At 46.4% G+C, this 18831-nt stretch overlaps 1 protein-coding gene across 2 annotated transcripts in view; it reads right to left on the bottom strand.

The window, feature by feature from the left end:
• Positions 1-18831, bottom strand: part of PSME3IP1 (proteasome activator subunit 3 interacting protein 1) — a 232585-nt gene that overhangs the window by 181557 nt on the left and 32197 nt on the right. The window contains exon 2 of one of the 2 annotated variants that reach the window (XM_069653393.1): positions 14879-15010. In XM_069653393.1, coding sequence (XP_069509494.1) covers positions 14879-15010 — 132 coding nt within the window. Of the gene's footprint in view, positions 1-14878; positions 15014-18831 lie in introns of both variants that reach the window. The other variant, XM_069653383.1, reaches the window with a different exon arrangement.

An 18831-nucleotide genomic window follows, 5' to 3' on the forward strand; every position in this document is an offset into this window, starting at 1 on the left:
CACTTACTTGTAGAAAACAGAACTTCTGAAGCCAGGAAGCACCAAAAATGGCACAAGGTCATTACAATCCAAGTGCCAGAGTAAGGGGAGCACGAAAGGGGGGGACCTCTGGCAGACTTCTGCGGCAGCACTTGGGAGAAGGGATCAGCAGCAATGGATTCAGCTCACTCCAGCAGCTCTTTGTTGTTTTGGTGCATTTTTCTTAGCGCCAAGAAGAAACGAATATCGCTGGTCGGATTCTACTCGATTACTCGGTCCTGAACTATGTTGAGGGGACTTTTGGGGAAGAACTCCTGCCTCTGGAGGTCCACACGGACGCCTGCAAAGTTTCAGCCGGATTTGATCTTCGGAAGATGATGCCCTCAATGATGGTCCAGGTACCCAGGGTGTTGGGTTTCTGCAGCTCAGGAAAGTCACAACAACTCAGAGGATGGCCCAAAATGAAGTGGGTCTTGAGGCTAGTTGGTCCCACCAGCCTAAGGAATCATCCTTGGCGGGTCTTCCCTGTCAATGTGAAAACGGGATCCGCAGAGCTGCAAGTCTTCACCAGCGCTTTCGCAGTCCTGGAAGGTGCTGCTGCCATTTATGCTCGTCTTCTGCTTCAGATTCGTTGTTCCAGTGGTCGACTCGGTCTGTAGTCCCAAAGGCCTCGCATTTTATGCTTCATCCCAGTTGTTCACAAACTCAGAGCTGTCAACCACCTGGGGGCTGGTTTCAGCCAGGCATACCTACAGACAAAGGCCAGTGAAGTTTCGGGCTCCTCCCTTACTTCCTGCCTTCCCAGACACACTGGAGCCTGGGCGGGCTTTAGGGCTGAAGCCTGCCAAAGGCAAAACTCACAAAGTACTCACATCTATTCTAAAGGATAGAGTAAAAGCCCAGAAGGAACTGACAAATGTAAATTGGCAAAGAAAGAAAACAGGGGCCATTTTGAGAAAATGGTCACCCATGGGTGCTGTACTGCAGCTGAGAAATCAGGCTGGTAGTAACTTGCACACAAGGTAGCAAAAAGTAACCACAGCCACCAGCCATTTAAGTAAGTCAGTTTTAACAAAATGTTACATGAGGAGTGGGAGAAGGAGTTACAATGTACCCCCCATCACCCCACATAGGGTGGTGTGTGATGGACCCACAAAAGAAAAACATAAGTACGATCAAAAGTGATCCTACTATTCTTGGGTACAGTAGTTCTCACAAGAAAACGTATTTAAACAACAAGAGAAGTCCAATGGGCTTCAGTGACACTGCACATAGGGTGTTGGGTGTCACAAAGCAAAAAGCAGAGGCCTTTATTAATCAGTTTACCAGACTCCATCAAACAGTAAAAATAAAAATCCCAGTCAGAAAAAGAATGGGTGAGTGGTAAAATGTTTCACTGACTCACTCGGGAGATTAAAATAAAAAATGTCCTGCAAAAGTGCTGGGGGTCTCAGATTAAAGGGAATTATCACAGAAACTGAAAATTCTTCCTACCAATCACTAGCAGAGCAAAGTCTTGGAAAATGCTGACACTAGCAGTTCTCTGAAGTTGTATGTTCAGAGTAAGAACCATGGGATGGTTGAGCCATATTCAAACATATGTGAGAATGACAGTTCTTATAAAGGTTAAAACTGATCAACGCTTACATTTCTTAGGTCAGTGGATGGAAGGAAGAGCTAGGCGGTGCCAGGTTGGGATCTGTTTTGATTGTGTCAGTTGAAGAGAAAGGGGGGTTTTGCACATCTCCTACTGATCAGGGACATGCTCTAAATATGCCTCCCGGTGGAGGCAATTAGTGAGAATGCATCTGAAGAAGTACAATATTCGAACCAGCATCGAAGGGATAGAATTTGTTCTTGGAGCAGAGCATAAGCAGGTATTATATGCACTTAAGCTTAGGGAGCAGTGAAACAACACCATTGCTGCTGTCTAGGTAGTGTAGGATCAGTCAAACTGAACATTAAGAAGTAATAATTAAAATAGAAGGGGATTTTAAAAATGGTTAGTTTAACTGTTGGAGCGAAAAAATTGTATGCAAAATCTTGCATGTTTAGGATCATTTCATTAAATAAGTCCGTTTTACATTTTGTAATGTGAGATTTGATTAAAATGTATTTGATTGATTATGAATAATATAATAATATAATAATAATGAAACCAAGAGTTCTGGTTTAAGTGAAATGTTGGACTTGATACATAAATGAGCAAGCAAATTACTATACAATAATAATTATATTAGATGCACCTGCCCACCTCATTAAATAGTAGCAGGCGGAGGCAAAATTATATCTATAAGCTTATGTTCAGCAAACACTGAGCTATAGTGCATCACAATGTTTTCCCCACTCAGTCATAGCCCTTTCTGATCTGCTGTCTAGCCAACTTCGAGCCGATCTCTGCAACTTGCCGTTGGACCGCTTTGAGCCGACTCAATCTGTCTCGATGCCTGCGAATTCGACCATCCGCATGCTGGGCATGGGCTCGCTTGAGCTTTTTTGAAATGTTTAACTAAATGGATGATGGTAGACCAACCTCAGGAAGATGTGCAAGCCTAATCCTCACACATGTTCTTATGCTCACACCACTACAACCGCATAGACCCATGCACTCTGGCGTGGACACAGCCTACAAGCGCAGTCCACCCCAGTCATATTTAGTTGGAATGTGACCACCAAGAAGGGCACAATGTCATCCCAAGCTGCGGGTGTGGGGGAGACAAAACCTCCCCCACTATGCGCAGCCTGATAAACTGACAAAGGCTCCATGGAACCGCCCTGCTCTTTAGTTAGGCCCTACAGCTGGTGGCAGTGATTAACATACCATGAAGAAGGTAACAAAGGAGACAGTAAGCCAAACAACCTTTCATATGCAAGTGTGCCAACCTGAAGCCAGCTCCTGGCCCTCGGTATCAATGACGAGTGAACTGACATTTCTGGGTCTTTTGTTGCAGTAGAAGCCATTCATAAGATACCAAAATGTGGTTTGCGGAAGCCAGAGAGTCTGGTCTCTCAGCATCTTCAAGGGAGACATGCCGCTTTAATCAGGGACCACAGGGAAATCCATTAACCAGAGAGACTCTTTGAACATAGCAGACAGACAGATGGGTGGGACTTAGTAGCACAAGGGAGTGAGCCCAGAGCTCTTTCTGTTGAGAGGCGGTTTCTGCCATCTTGGTTCTGGACACCCCTGGTTCCTGTTCCGCCCTTTTATCTTTTCCTGTTGCAAAGCACTCTGGTTAGGACCTCACACATATAGAAAATTGTAGTAGGGACCCCAGAATTGGTTCATTAAGGTAGACTTAGCCTACACCAATCACTGTGGCCCAATTGGCTTTAAAAGAGGGCTGGGGCCCCTCTTTAAGCAGATCATCTGAGGCCTTCATCAGAAGCAACAAAGAAGAAATCAACCTTGGACCCTGCTGAAGGTGCAGTTTACCATCATCTTCCACCAGTGAAGGAAGGCAAACATATCCAAAGAGGGAAGCGAGATCCCTCCCCAAAACATCTTCCAGGCAACAGAGGGAGATACAGAACTTAGAGGACCTTCCAGACACTCCAGAACCAGTACCCAGCGTGCCCCTCCAGCCGCTCCAGAACCAGTACCCAGCATGCCGCGCAAGGCTCTGCAGCAAGCTTCCTGGATCAGAAATGCCAGGTCTCTGAACCTACAACCAAGGACAAAACAGCTGCCTGCAACACACTCCTCAGCTTTGGGCTGTCCACCTTAAAGGACAACACAAGCCCATTGAAGAAGCTGGCAGAAGTGCCCCCAAAAAACCTCTACCTGCATCTGCCTTAAAGAACATTTTCGAGCCAGTCTACTTCCTCGACCCACAATAGGTAGCCACGCTAACCATTGTCAAGCCACCGCCACTTAAAGACAGCCGAGAATTCTCAGCCAGTTTTTCAGAACCACTGATCAGCACTGAGACAACGATTCCTGACCCCAAGCCGCTGCGTAGGCCAGCCAACAGCCGTTCGTCCAGCTTTGCTCGCCAAACTGTCGCGCTGCCTGATACCTGCAGTGACTCCGATCTCTGAAGCCTGCAAAGCACCCTGAAGCCGACTCGACCCTGTCAAGCACCAAGAACATCAACAGGACAAGGTACATTGTGCTTCTGTACTCCTGGTCCTTCCAAGAAGGCCCCGAGAGACATTTGAAGACCCATTTCTCCCTCTAAAGCCAAGAAACCTTAAACTGTTGTGGTCATTAATCATCCCAACTACCCACTTGTCAGTATACAGAGTGCATCCCTTTTCCTTCTTTGAAACTGTCTGTCCTCTGCATCCTTTACAGGGTTGATTGTGTTTCATAGTGTTGTTAGACTGGCTGCTGTGATTAATAAAGTAGATATTTTCAATACAATCTTGACTGGACACACCTTTGATCATTGGGCAATAATTGTATTTTCGCTGTGTTGCAACTAACCAACAATCCACGACCTTTCGGACAAGAAGGTTTATAATTTGCTTGCTATTCCAATCTGATCAGATCCATTCTGGTGTATTTGAGGTGTGATGGATGGTTTAGAAACCGATATAAAACCCTGGACCACTGGTACCCCGGAATTGATTAGTCATAGGGCTCTACTAATAACAGCTAACATTACCGCCCAAGTGTATAGTTTACTCCCGGTCCACGTTAAAAACAGAGGTGAAGGGGCTATACTATTTTGTTATGCCTTATTTACATTCATGATTGAGATAAGAGTTGGGTTATTAGTAGTGTGAGGACGAGTACACGCTGTGCTCACTATTAATCTCTGTACTACTGCAGAGCAGCAGTCATTTCGTCACAAGTGTGCATATGGTTGACAATGCCCAATGGCCGAATCCAAGTGTAGGTGATGAGGGGATTCGCCCCATACCAACCAATAGACCATCACTGACTAGTTTGGGGAGGTGTCTGAATAATCCTACTAGAGGTCACCAAAATGAGGCAGGGAACTTCATCACACCCCCAAGAAGAATTAAGTTGCATGTTTGAATCAGAGCAAGACATTAAAACACAGATGTGCACCATTCCAAAACACATTCAGAATGAAGCAACATAGGATACAGTACACTATAAAAAAAAGCTACTAGCTGATATCTATTAACAAAAGAATAAAAAGGTGTTTTCAGGGGCATACACACCAGCGGTTAACCGTGCAACAGCAAAGGGACACAAATCTGACCTCTCCATCAACAGCTGCTTCTTACAATTGATAATACTGCTTTCTCTGCAGCTTGGGCCCAAAAACCTTGTGCAATTCAGAGGGAACTTTTGTGTTCCAACTTCCTCACCATAACAACTATGTACATTCAGGTAACGCCTGACGTTCAAACATGGAGGCCATGAAATGTGTTCCCAGGGTCTGCACTACAAATGTCCTAAATCTATTAAAAACGGTGAAAATGTGCGGGCTCCTAAACGGTTACAATAGCAATCTTAATAGCTAGAAACTCAGCAGAAAGACAGCCTTTATGAGATGGGAGGAGGATTCCATTAACATGGCTTTGAAATTATGGTGAATGCCGTTATAATACAATGGTGCCTGTTTTCATATATATGTTCTTAATGCATATTTGGATAGAATCCATTGTTAATGTCGAGAAAACTTTACACCCACTAATCAATCATGTGAAGTCACTTAATGAAAACTTGAGAAAAAGGGCTTTTCCTATTTAATGTGTTATATTTTAGTTGGAAAGAAACCTTTGTATAAGGAGTTAAGGATACTACCTACAAAAAGTAAAGTCTACAACCATTGGCAGTGCATATGTTAAGATACAAACGCTCAGCCCCATTTCCCTATGACAATGCTTATCTCTCTACACGTTAAACCATAACTAATAATACCATTACTTCTGTACACACTTACTTTCACTGCAGTTTGATGTAAGCTACCAAATACTTAAAACAGGTGAGGTTAAGTAGGGGTTAACATTTCAAATGTCATTTTAGCACCGTATTTTCTTTAATTAAATTCACTTTTTTTAAAAATGTTGTTAAGTGGATTATGTTTGAAATTGTTTTCCAAATTATCAGATTGAGCATTGTCATGGTACACAATCCCAAATCGGTGAGGAAGTCTACATCCATATGCGTTTTCCTGGTTTGCAAGTTCTGGTGCGTTGCCATACAGTGTGCACATGTCCGTATCGTGAGAGGTCCGTAACTGCATGGCAGGCATTTGTTAAATTTAAAAAATCTATGGGGAAGCCGGTAGACTTATGTTTGGTTCCATCTCTTTGCCTTTTGGTGCAATGAGTGCATGCCTATGTTGAGAGGGGTTCGTCATGGCATAAGAGAAAGGAGCAGACGTGTAATGCGTGCTTGAGTGCTCCTCTACAGTTTATTTTTTGTAGGTCCTCCATTTGCTGTGGATAACACTTAGGCCCACTTGGAGGTGGACATACAGGATTGGTTCATGGGCACTTGGACCAGGGCCTGTACATTTGTGTGAAATGGTATTTGGCTTCTTCTTCACGGATACACAGGCTGAGACAAAAGGGGAGCTTCCTTCTAGGAATTAGGTAGCCTGATCCTAGTAGTGGGACAAATCCTTGGATGTCGTCCCTTCTCTTGTGGGCAGGGCGGTGCAGCCACAGTCAGTAATCCACCTGGGGGTAGTGCACAGCGGGAGGATCACATGGGGAGGGAAAACCCTCATGGGATAAGGGATGACAGCCTAGGAGAGATTATTATATTTCTACCCCCATCCCAGCTCCTGCTTTCTACCCTCTTACCCTCTCCAAAATCCTAAAAGCACTCGTACTTCTATGTATATAAGCAAAGTAGAACTTTGTCCCCCACTAAATAGTACTGAGTCGAAAAAGAACAGTTATGACATCTTAAAGAAATATACTGAGACAAAGAAGATGCAGAGTGCAGAAGAGCACTGCGCTGAACCACAGTAAGCAGACCAGCCTATTCGATCTAGCCAAACTCGGCAAAGAAATAAAAAGGAAAGAAGGACTTGCCACACAGAACAGTCCTCCCTGGCGGAGCCGCGAGGAAAGGCACTGTGTCTGCCAGAGATGGGGAGAAAGCAAGGAAGGCCAGGAAAATGCATAGAGCTCCAGAGCTGGTTCTGAGACAGCAGAAAGGATGGCTGGCAGACGGAGGCAGCAGGCCGTCCTAAGACTTGGGAAGCGTGACGGCTTCCAGAAAGACGGTTGGTGCTGCAGAGACGCTGCAGACCAAACAAAGCCTCCCCAAGTACCACAAGTCCCATGGCAGATGGAGGAAGCTGAAAGAAGGCGGGCGCCCTCGTGAACCAGGAAAACTGCTATGCGAAGGGGCAGAAGGACGCAGGGTGATGGCAAGCACAGAAGGGAGAGAAATACCCTAAACCTAGGCTCTGGCACCCTGAGAAGCAACAAAGGTGGTGGCAAGCAGAGTAGGGGGAGAAATACTCTGAACTAAGGGTCTGGGACCCTGGAAGCAGTATTGAAGAAACTTTCACATCGATGATAATATATGTTAGTGCTTGGCAGGAGAGTAAACCAAGCCTACCTAGAAGAAGTAGTACCAAAGACAGGAGAGTCACAGACTCAAAACCCATAGCAGAAACACATCACTTGCTAATCCTCATCGTCGCAGTACCTGGGAGAAAGGTGAACCAGGTTGGCTGTGCAATAGGTAGTACTTGGCAGGAGACTATACCAAGTCTACCTAGAAAGAGAACTGTTGAAGCCAGAAGAGGCTGGCACTCACACCCATATAAGAGTTGCTATCATTACTCCTCTTCATAGTTGCAGTACCGTAGAGAAGAGTGAACCCGGTTGGCTGTGCAAAGGAAGAGAAACCTGGGGAAGGGAGACGAACCCTGGGATTTGTGAACATTGTGGCAAAGCTAAGAGAAGGAAGACATTCTCTTGGCTCTTCAAGGAAGTGGGAATGAAACCAGAGAAAGGGAATTGTCCCCCCTCGGACATGTGAACATTGTGAAAAGTCAAGAGAAGGGAGGAATCCTCTTGACCCCTGTGGAACTTTGTTTTTGCACCTTTTGGAACTTTGTGTCATGAACCAGGAAAAGAACTATGCTGAGAAGACCACCCCTTTGCACCTTCTATTGAGTTGTTTGCACGAGGGCTAGTGTAAGGGTTTTGACACAACGGTGGACTTCTCTTTAATTTGACATCCTGATGGACCCATTTGAGATTTATGTTGAGGCAGGGAAACCCCTCCTAGCGTTCGGGCTAGTGAGGCCTTCCCCCAACCCTACTTTTCATTTGCATAAATGTCTTTAGCAACAGAAAGTCACATGTGTGTCAATCTCCAACTAACTGCAACCTCACAGTAGCCACCACAGTCTGCCTTGGCTTCTACATGTCTGTGTGTGTGTGCACATTGAATTCCCCTCCCTGCTGCCTCCATTTCCCCATTCTACACATGGTTGCCTTACTGGGACATGCTTTGGAGAACCATAGGTGAGATCACATTCGTGGTCTGGCTCGCAGGTCAAGCTTGTTTGTCATCTTTTATCCCAGTGTTCTGTGTGGTACTCCAGATCCAGTCTCATGGCCTCCGAGTCTCTTATACTGAACATGTGTGGGTATAGATAAACTGCGCCAGATGGATGGGGGAGTCTTTGGGGAATTCCTCCATAAATCGACTCTAGGACCATTGTGGACCCCCAGAGCTTCTAGCCCCATGTCCTGGCTTCTCTCCTGTGACTTTATCACAGAACCTAAAAAATGCCATTTTCGAATGAGACAACGTTTTACTCCTCGTTATTTTACCCCCAACTTCCCAAAACAGGAATCAAAATGAGTGTGTTTCAGAACTGTGGTAATGACTACAAAATGTTAATTGGCTTCAGTGTTAATTATGTCTATGTACGTTTGTAGGTTATGTAATTACAGCAAAATCGACCCTTTGAAATTAAATATTAAAATCAACATAAACAGTTTTTCTTTTTATATGAAAAACAAATAGTCCTAGTTTCTTCCAGTTATCACGCTTTATTTAAAACGAATATCTACAGAAACAAAACATTTACTTGTGCCGTTTTGTTTTGAGGCAAATTTCTACCGGTTACTGCCTCCAAATACCCGCTTTTCAGCCTCTGATTCCCAAGCTCTCCTTACCCCCTTCTACTAAGCATTTAACTTTCTTTTGTTGAACATCTCAGGTTTTCCATCTTCCAAAACCTCCTCTCACCAGCCTCCTCCCGATACCATTACAGATCCACTCAAAACCCCTCCCTGCGTCTTTAACATACCCCTTGTCTCCTTTTTAACACCCACATCCAAGGCCTGCAACTCTAAAATACATGCATTGCACAGGTTCATAATAAACCTTTTTTGTTATGAACAATGCTTTGCTTTTTAAAAAAAAAAATTAAATTGAAGGCTCTTACCCTCTCCAATTGTTTTTTGTGGGAGTGAGAGGGTGGGCAATGGATAAGAACAGCTTTTGTTACTTTTCAAAAATTACCCCCTAAATAAACGCACGCACTACACTATCTTACATACAATTGCTAAATACAACATTTGTGGAGCTCTGATTGCATTTCAACTTTTTTAAAACAGAAGTAAGGTTTCCACTGTATTTTTTCTTCAAATGCCTACTAGGAAACTGGTCTGCCCTACGACAAGGGCAGTGCTTTCACAAAAATGGCATAAAAAAGGCCCACACAGTAGTAAATAAGTAAACAATTGTAAGTTCTGTTGGCACATGTTTTGTTAAGGTTAATGTTTTTCAAAAGCGTGTAAACATTCTTTTCATTTATATTAAAGAACTACGATTTGTATGCCATTAAAAGCGCTTTTAATGAATTGTGGGATTTTACAATTTGTGAAACAAAAAACTTCCCTTGCTGCGCAGATTTTTAATAACGTGCTTTACCTTTAGGAGTTTGTCAAATAAAAGTAAAATATTAAAAACAATGATGGAAAAATAATCTTGTATTATTAAAAACCTAAAACTCAGACCACCAGAAGGCGTGGATAAGGATGGCCGTGTGAGTGTGGAGCTCCACACTCTGCCAGAATAATATATTATAAGTTAACCACCCCCGGCCACAGCAAAAGGCAGAGAGGTTACAACCACCAGTCCGGCGAGACCTCTGGGGAGCCAGGAGGGACCCGCAAACCCTGGCTTGCATAGTGTCGACAAGTGGACAGCCAGCGCCATTTCTGAAAGCGCAGGAGGAGAAGAGGCCAGCGGCAATGGATACGGAGGCCCTGGGGCGGGCGAATGCCGTCGGACGCCAGCACCCCCCACCCCTGCATGGGCCCCCGTGGGAGCAGCAGTGAGGACACACCGCTGCCACCATACGAATTGAGAGGTATTTTCTTAGTTTTGAGATGGCGGGCGGGTCCCCCTCCCCCACCGACACGTCGCACATATGAGGAAGCAGGGAGAGGATGAGACCTGCCCGCGCATCAGTGCGGGATACCCAGTCCTCCTTCCCGCTGCAGTTACATCCCTGTGTAGAACTGCAGAGCGAGAAGACGCAACTGGAGAGTGTCAGCGCCAGCTGAGGGAGCGCTTCATAAGCGCATTCACTCAGCCCAAAGGGAACAAAAGAGACGACAGCACTAGGCAAACGAGGAAGCCAAGGGCACGTCACTCGCCACCTCCGAAGTGAGGCGTGTCTGAGAAAAATGTGTCGGAGCTGGGGGGCGATTGAGTTAATGCTGTGCCGTCCTGTGCCCGCTTAACGGGTGGTTGGGGGGGTGGGCGGACTAGCCGGACTAGCCGAACGTCACTCTCCACATACCGTAGTGACCAAGTGAAGTCCAGGTGTCTCTACCTAGTTGGGCTTAATGCCCCATTATTGTTTGGGGTTTGGTGAGTGGGATGGGTCCGGTGGGATGGTGTGGGGGTACAGGGGAGGGTATGCACGATGTAGGGGCTTTTGTGATGAACGAGGATAATGGCCCGGGGCACAGGCGATTTTCCCATACAGGGTTATTGTTAATTTAAAGCTTGCGACACTCAACCTGAAGGGTCTGAATTCACCAAATAAGAGGTCCCTGACCTAGAACATGTTCTGGTCCGTCAGGTTATCAGTCCTCTTTGTGCAGGAAACGCATTTTAAACAAGGGATAGAGCGTCCCCTGCGGAAAGGGACAGTGGGGCAAATGTTCTGGGTCTCCACAGGGATCGTAAAAAGGAGGGGGTAGGGATAGCTTTGGCAAAATCCTTTTGCATGAAGGGGCCTCAAACTAAGAGGGGTTTGGGAGGGAGATTTCTAGCACTCAAGGGCCATGTGGATGGGGTCTTGTTTACCTTGGCTGCAGTATACGCACCCAACGTAAGCCAAATTCACTTTCTGAGGAGGGTTTTTGCCACACTGGAGGAATGAGGGGAGGGGCACGTTTCAGTTGGGGGCGACTTCAATTTAGTGCAGGACCCGGGACTGGACTTGTGGTCTTTTAGGGGAGGGGAGGGGGGGGGGCAGAGGGGGGAGACTGGGAAAAGAGAATGGCCCTCCTGAAGGACCACTTTTGGGCAGACATGTGGAGGGTTTCCCACCCCCAGGCGGGAGGCTATTCTTTCTTCTCCCCTCCCCACTCTACCTACACAAGGATAGACCTATTATTAATCCCCAGGGAGCAGGTGGAAGACATCACATCCCCCACAGTGAAACAGTCACTTGGTGAAATGGTGATGGCATCCTGGCGGTTCGAAGCGAAAAGAAGGTTTAGCCCGGGTCGGCGCTGCAATGATGTTCTTCTCCGGTACCCAGTCTTCAGGGATTACAATTCAATCCTTTTTTGAGGTCAATGAGACAGGGGAGGTGCACCCCAATAAAGTGTGGGAAGCCGCCAAAGCCACAATACGGGAACTGTTGATAGCAGAGGGGGCCCGCTGAAAGCGGGAGAGGGGACTCATTGAGAGTAAGCTACGGGAAGAAATCCGGGGACTCAGGGGGCAGCTGAGTGGAGGAGGGGGAGACGGCGTTGAGCTTCTCCATCTCATCCGAGACAAAAGGCAGGCCCTACATACCATGCTCATTGGGGAGGTCCTGAAGAAATTGAGATATACAAAAAACAACGATACTATGAGAGGGGGGACCGGGTGGGATCTCTGCTGGTGAACAGGGTCATGGGGAGTGGAAAGGATAGGAGGGTGGAGAGGACCCCAGATAAAGAGGGGGACATGGTCGGCCCTCAAGGAGGGATACCCGGGTGTTTTGCACAGTATTTTGAGAAGCTATATAGGAGGGAGCCAGAGCTGGGGGCAGGGGGAAATCAGGCTATCAGGACATTCCTGGACGGCTTGGCAATCCCAAAGCTTGCACCTGGGGAACTCTTGGCCTTGGAGGCCGAAGTCACGGCCAAAGAGGTGGTGGCCGCCATAGGCAGACTGAAGGCGGGTAAAGCCCTGGGGGAGGATGGATACACCACTGACTTCTTAGTTGCTGGCAGCCGCGTTGGTCAGGGTTTTCAATGCCTCTAGCGAAATAAGCAGGGTTCCCCCCCTACCTTTTTGGAAGCCTGAATAGTGGTCATACCCAAACAAGGGAAGGATCCCACGCTCTGCCAGGCGTACAGACCCATCTCGCTTTTAAATGTAGACGCCAAGGTCCCTGCTAAGGTGCTGGCCACTAGGCTTGAGAGGGTTCTCCCCAGGTTGGTCCACCAGGACCAGACAGGCTTTGTTAAGAATCGTCAGGGGGGCGGACAATATGCACAAGACCCTACACGTGCTGCATTCACCCATGATCAAAAAAGAGGGTGCTCTGATGTTGTCCTTAAGATGCCGAGAAGGCTTTGGACCGTGTGAGCTGGTCGTTCCTGAAAGGGGTGTTGGCATAAATCGGGATGGGGGAGAAATGGGGTAGTTGGATAGTGGTCTTGTACTCCAATCCAAGGGCAAGAGTGGTTGTAAATGGGGAAGTGTCGCACCCGTTCGTGCCTGGAAGGGGAACTAGACCGGGATGTCCTCTCTCCCTTCTCATATATGTGCTAGTCAAGGAACCTTGGGCAATAGAAGTCAGGACCGATGAACAAATTCATGGGTTTCGGGGGGTGATGGCAGAATACAAGCTAATCCTGTTTGTGGACAACGCCCTCCTGGTCCTGTTAGAAAATCTTGTGGTATATGGACGGCCGTCAGGTTTCAAGATGAACCTGGGTAAATCATTGGCACACCCGATAGGGCCAGAGAAAGCCCAGATTGGGGAGTATATGAAAGAACTTGAGTTTCGGGTTCAGGGAGACTGGTTCCGGTACCTGTGGGTGGTGATCCCAGGGGACCATGGTGATTTATTTGACAGAAACTTCCCCCGTTATGGGTTAAAATAAAAAGGGACCTTAACCGGTGGGAGAGGCTCAACCTGTCCTGGATGGCGAGACTGAACTGTATCAAAATGGTCCTCCTTCCCACATTTTTGTTCCTATTGCAGATGCTCCCGGTGGTAGTTCCCGTGCCTATCCTAGACATGATTAAAAGTAGAATTTTGACATTTGTATGGGCGGGCAAGAGGCCTAGGACAGCATACAGGACTTACCTTGTCAAGGGAGGAGGGGGAGGTGGCCCTCCCGAATTTGGGGACATACCACAGGGCAACCCAGTGGCAGGCGTTAGTCGACCATCAGGAATCGCAATCAGAGAAGCAATGGGTTTCAATGGACAACTCAATTCTCGCACCTGTGACCTTGGGGGAAAGGTTGTGGGTCCCGCAAAGGGAGATACCAGGCAGAGTCATCCGTCACCCTATTTTGGAAGTACTGTGGTCAATCTGGAGGGGGGGGGGGCGACATGAGGTGGATCACGACCTGGCCCTCCCCCCTCAGCTGTATTTGGGCCCCCTCGCTAAGGAATCTTATAGTGGACACGTGATAATTTCTGGAATGGTACGAGGCAGGGCTTAGAAGGGCAGGATAGCTGTGGGGTGAATTTCTGCCCATAGGAACTCTGGAGGATCTCCTGCAGATTAGCTGGCTCTCCCCCTTCCTCTATTTTCAATTGAAGGGAGCGCTCATGGCCCCCCCGCTGGGGGGCACAATCTGAGGCAAGAGCTCACCACCTATGAATCGCTGCTGCTGCAGGGGGTGGGGGGGATACAAAGGAACGCATAGCAAGCATATATAAAAGGTGCTCCGGAATGGGGAACCCCTGCAGATGCCTAAAGCCAGGGAAAAGTGGGCCGCAGACTTGCAGAAAGACATATCTGATGAAGATGTCACCATATGTAGAAGGGTTTTCCAATCCACGGTTTCCCTCCAGTTTAGAATGCAGGCAGTTAAGATCCTGCACCGTTGGCATCTCCCCCTGCTCCGCCTGGCCAGAATGTACTTAGGAGCCGACTCGAAGTGCTGGAAGTGTTGAGCCCCCAACTCAGATTACCATCACATGTGGTGGAACTTACTGGAGGGAGGTCCTCTCCTGGATTAAAGGGGTGGACGGGATCCCGCGCAGCTTATCCCCATGAGAGCTCCTCTTCGGAGTATGGGGTGGGGTGCGGGGGGAGGGCGAGAAAAGGTGCAGGGGAACCACATCACCTGTACCCTCCTGGTGGCAGCCAGATGTTGTGTGGCACAGTTCTGGAAGCAATGTAAAGACCCTATGGAAACGGAATGGCTAGGGAAAGTCAGGGCGATTTACGAAATGGAATACCTGACACACATTTTCAATGACTCCAGGGTCAACATTGGAGAGCTGTGGTTACCGTTTTTTGAAAGTATGGTGCTCAGCCCTGGGGCTAGTGGACGAAGGAGCTCACAGTTGCCTCGGGAAGTGGTGTTGGTGTTGTAAGGGTAGCATGCCGAGGGGGGAAAAGGGAGGGGGGGTAATCGAACGCACAGTAATAACAAGGCGAATGATGATTCTGTCATGTTGTTAATCTTTTTCTTCTTCAAGTGCCTTAAAATTCGTGTGATAAAATGCTAATAAAATTTGATTTTCAAAAAGAAAAAAATACAACTCACTAGTGAATATCAAGTACAGATGTACCTTCTGGGTCTTCAGGCTTTCGAACTTTATCCCATTCTTCTTGGCGTTTCTTTCGCTTTTCTTCCAACTCTGTCTCAGTTACAAACCTTTTGTTGATGATGCTGCTGCCTGGTTCTCCTTCCATTGTTTCTCCTGCTGATAAATTGTATAACGTGAGGAGATTGCACATCAATCCTGCAGACAACTGTCCTACAAGCAATCACAGCTGGCTCTTCAGAAGGTAATTCCACTACACTCTGGAATACGTTTGATTAAAACATGACAACAATTCCAGTCTCTTCGCATTCAAGCAAGAACTAACAAAGTGGCAAAGACTGCACTGCAAACGAGAACCGTATCCCAATGTTAACCAGGAACAATCATAAGGAATGGGTTAAAATGACAGATGTCCTTAACATATCTCCCAACATACCATGGCCTCAGAGCCAGCCAGAACAACTCGCTCATTGACTTTGCATAGACAACCACTCCAGAAGAAGTGTGATTGCCTATTAAGGGAGGGCAGGGCTCTATATTGTTTTAGTTTTAAAATGTGGCTATACATGAAAAAAGAATACAACTTGTTACAAGTAACTTTGAAATGTAGAATGAGCAACTGAATGTGCTCCAAAGCATGTTCTTTAACATTCTGCAGACATCCATTTTGTAATGTGTGTATTTGTTTCTTTATTCAATTCCCGGGCGGCAACAAGCAAACACCAGCACCCTCCAGCATGCTTGTCAGCACTCTTTAGCTAGAGGGAGCTTGGGTTAGTTTACTGCTGTCAGAACAGTGAAGACACACATCAGTGTTATAACTCTCAGTTATAAGCCCAGAAGGGCCGGGAGGATAGCGCAGGTGCAATGCTTTCTTCTCGGAAGCAAGACAACGCAGAGCAACACAGGTCCCAATCCTGGTCCCGCACGAAACTGGTCTCCGGTATTAAGCGGGTTATAAAAAAAATGATTAAGACTGGTGTTATGAAAGTTATAACATCAGCAAGCATGCCCCGTTTAGCTGAATGCAAGATGAAATTCAGTTATAGAGGACATGTTTGCTTGTCTGCACAGTTGAATTCTAGAGAAACTTTCAACACGTTGCCCATCTTCAGTAAGACACAGCACTTGGCTTTGTCATGTGCGAGGCTCTTGATTGTGAATGAGTCTGCCTATACTTCCAGGCAGCTGGCATGTAGCTTCAGCTCTTGACTGGACCATCGTCCTCCCATTGATAGTTCCCCGCACCAGGCTCCCTCTGTTTATTGCAGACACCTGTTGCCAAAGTTTGTTGGAGTGGTTACACAATACTGTATTCATCTTGCTTGTTACTTCCTCAATCAAAGACTAGGATGAAAAAAAAAAGTGACGGGTTGCTAAGGTTGCAGGAAACTTAAAGGAAACGAAAATTAGCAAAGCTTGTCAGAAAGTCTCTTTCAGTGGTAGCAAGTTCCACCAGTTGGAGCTGGAGGGACGTCTGGGTTGTGGGACAAGGTTCCAAGCTTGTAAGATATTGCACTCAACCTTTTTGCCTGGAAATGGTGAGTGTCAGGCTCCTGGGTGCCGTTGCCACAGTCTTCACCAGCACAGGGGTTGTAGGCACCCTACCAGTTCAGTCCCCCGTTGCTTTGGCACTTTCTCCTTCTCCTGACCTCCCATGCCTTTTTTACTCTTCTACTCCTCTGTTCTATCTTTTCCTTTCTCATACTCAACAATCTGTAACAATTGGACCCTCTTCACCTCACCTCGGCTCCCAGCCCCTGCTTGCTACTTCTTCCTCTCCCTATTTTATTGCCTCCTTCCTCTTCTGCAGATAGTAACTATCCTTCTTATTCTCATTATCCAAGGCTTCCCCTCCTCATCCATGATCTTCTCCAACACCTCCTCTACAACCCTGTCTGCTTTTAATCACTATTTTCTCTCCACCTCCATCTTCCCCAGATCTTTCAAACATCCGCCTCATCACTTCCTTTCTCCTCCTTCCCCCCCTAGTACTGATCCACCACCCACACTCTTACTTCTTCTGCCCACCCTCTTCCATGATTTCCTCCAACTTCTCTTCAAATTGTCATCCCCTCCGCAATCTAACTCATCCACTAACACCCACATTAACAGTATGATGATGGGACAAGAGACGACTTTGTGGGAGGGCAATAGGGAACTTGGCCACCTTGGGGGGGGGTGGATTTGGGGGAGGAGCTGTTGGCTGGTGAGGTAATAGACCTGCTACCTAGCCGTTGATAACAAGAACATTCTCTCCAGATCTATTAATCATGTCATGCTTCCTATTTTCACTTAAGTGCATGCAGTTTGTGAATTTACTACAGTACAATTCATGTAGTGTTTCCAGGTTTTTGTAGACAACAGACGGATCATTGGCAAAACCAAAGTTGAAAGGCATATTTATAAATTTGAGTGCCACTAGGCTTCAGAAGATAGCTTAGTGTGTTAAGCATTTGTTACAGATATCTTTGGTCAGATGCCAGATCACAGTACCTAATTTTGGCAAAGCTGACTGAGGTCACTCAACTTGAGTTTACATACTCTTTGGGGATAGTAACGCCTACTGCGTTACAAAACAATACCTCCACTAGATCGCACTATATATAAAAACGTACATAGCATCAGTCTGGTCCACCTCTAGGAGCTCTGGTTGCTCCCGCAGAGATTTGTAAAATTGGGCGGCAACCACCAAATAAAAGCACAAAGTGTTAGTCAGGAGAGGTGATTAGGTAGTCAATTTCAAACCTATAAAACTAAAGTGTTGCAACTGATTTTCAAGCATACCCACTAGCCAATACAGTGATCCTGGGAAAATTGTCTCATCTCAGCATACAGTACTTAGCTGTCTTCTGTGAACACGTCTGCCCCCTCACATTTTGGTCAAATTGTATAGGCCATTGTCTGATCGTTTTATGTAGGCCACTCTATTGGAAGGAGCCTACACAAAAAATAGCCGGCCAAATATCACAGGCATGTGGCAAGCTTATTGTCAAGTCTGTCCATTTGTCACAAAAAAACATTCTTTATTTTTGCACAATTTAAAAATGTTCACCTGCACATCATGAATAACAATCCCCAAGTCTGTGTGTTGGGTAGATTTAAAGCAAGGTTCGAAATTGAAGGGAGCTGGGAGCTATTTAGCTCCTGCTTCTTGCATAGCAGAGCCTGGTTATCTTGAAACTAACAGTTACCAGGAGCTACTTTTGGCTCATAGGGCCAACTGGTGCCTTCCAAACATGTAAATGTGACATTAACTTTGAGTATTTGAGAATGTTATTAAAGAAGAATTAGAACACATCTAATTACAGATTTAAACACAATGGTTCATAAAAAATTGACAAAAACTTAAAGGAGAATCTCTGGTAGCTCCTGGTTCCCCTGCGGTAGCTCCTGCCTACTGGGCGATACCTGTCACCCAGGATCTGGTTTCAGCTCCTGCTCAATGAATCTCAATTTCAAACCCTGTAAAGCCTTAAAATAGAATGGGCCTCATTACGAGTTTTTCAGTAATTCAGCAGTAAATCTGCCTAATTACAACCAAAATTGCTTCCTGTGACCACCACTTGGTCCCATGGGTTTACCATGTGATTGCGAGTGGTGCTATGGCATTGTTAATCTCATTTACGGTGTCTAAAGGACTCAATGGGGATTTTGGCAGTATTACCACCAGTGGCAATTCCGCTTTGGAAATTCCACCAAGATTTAGCCTTAAAGTGGCGTATTTAGCTCCAGCATGATGCTGGAGGAAAGCCCTCTACATTAAGGTCAAACCTATGATTAGGTGGTGCAGCAGATAACAGCAGTAATTCCCTTACCTCCCCCAAAAAGTGATGATGGCGTAATTACCACTCGTTTTTCCTGCACCATCAAACTCGTAATGAGGCCCAATGTAATGGAAATACCCAGATGAGACTTTTTTTTTTTAGGCTTGCATCAATTAATATTCTGGTACTCGAACAATTGCCTTGATGATA

This window comes from Ambystoma mexicanum, chromosome 1p (genome assembly GCF_040938575.1).
Source record: "Ambystoma mexicanum isolate Mex_15411 chromosome 1p, UKY_AmexF1_1, whole genome shotgun sequence".
Classification (NCBI taxonomy): Eukaryota; Metazoa; Chordata; class Amphibia; order Caudata; family Ambystomatidae; genus Ambystoma; species Ambystoma mexicanum.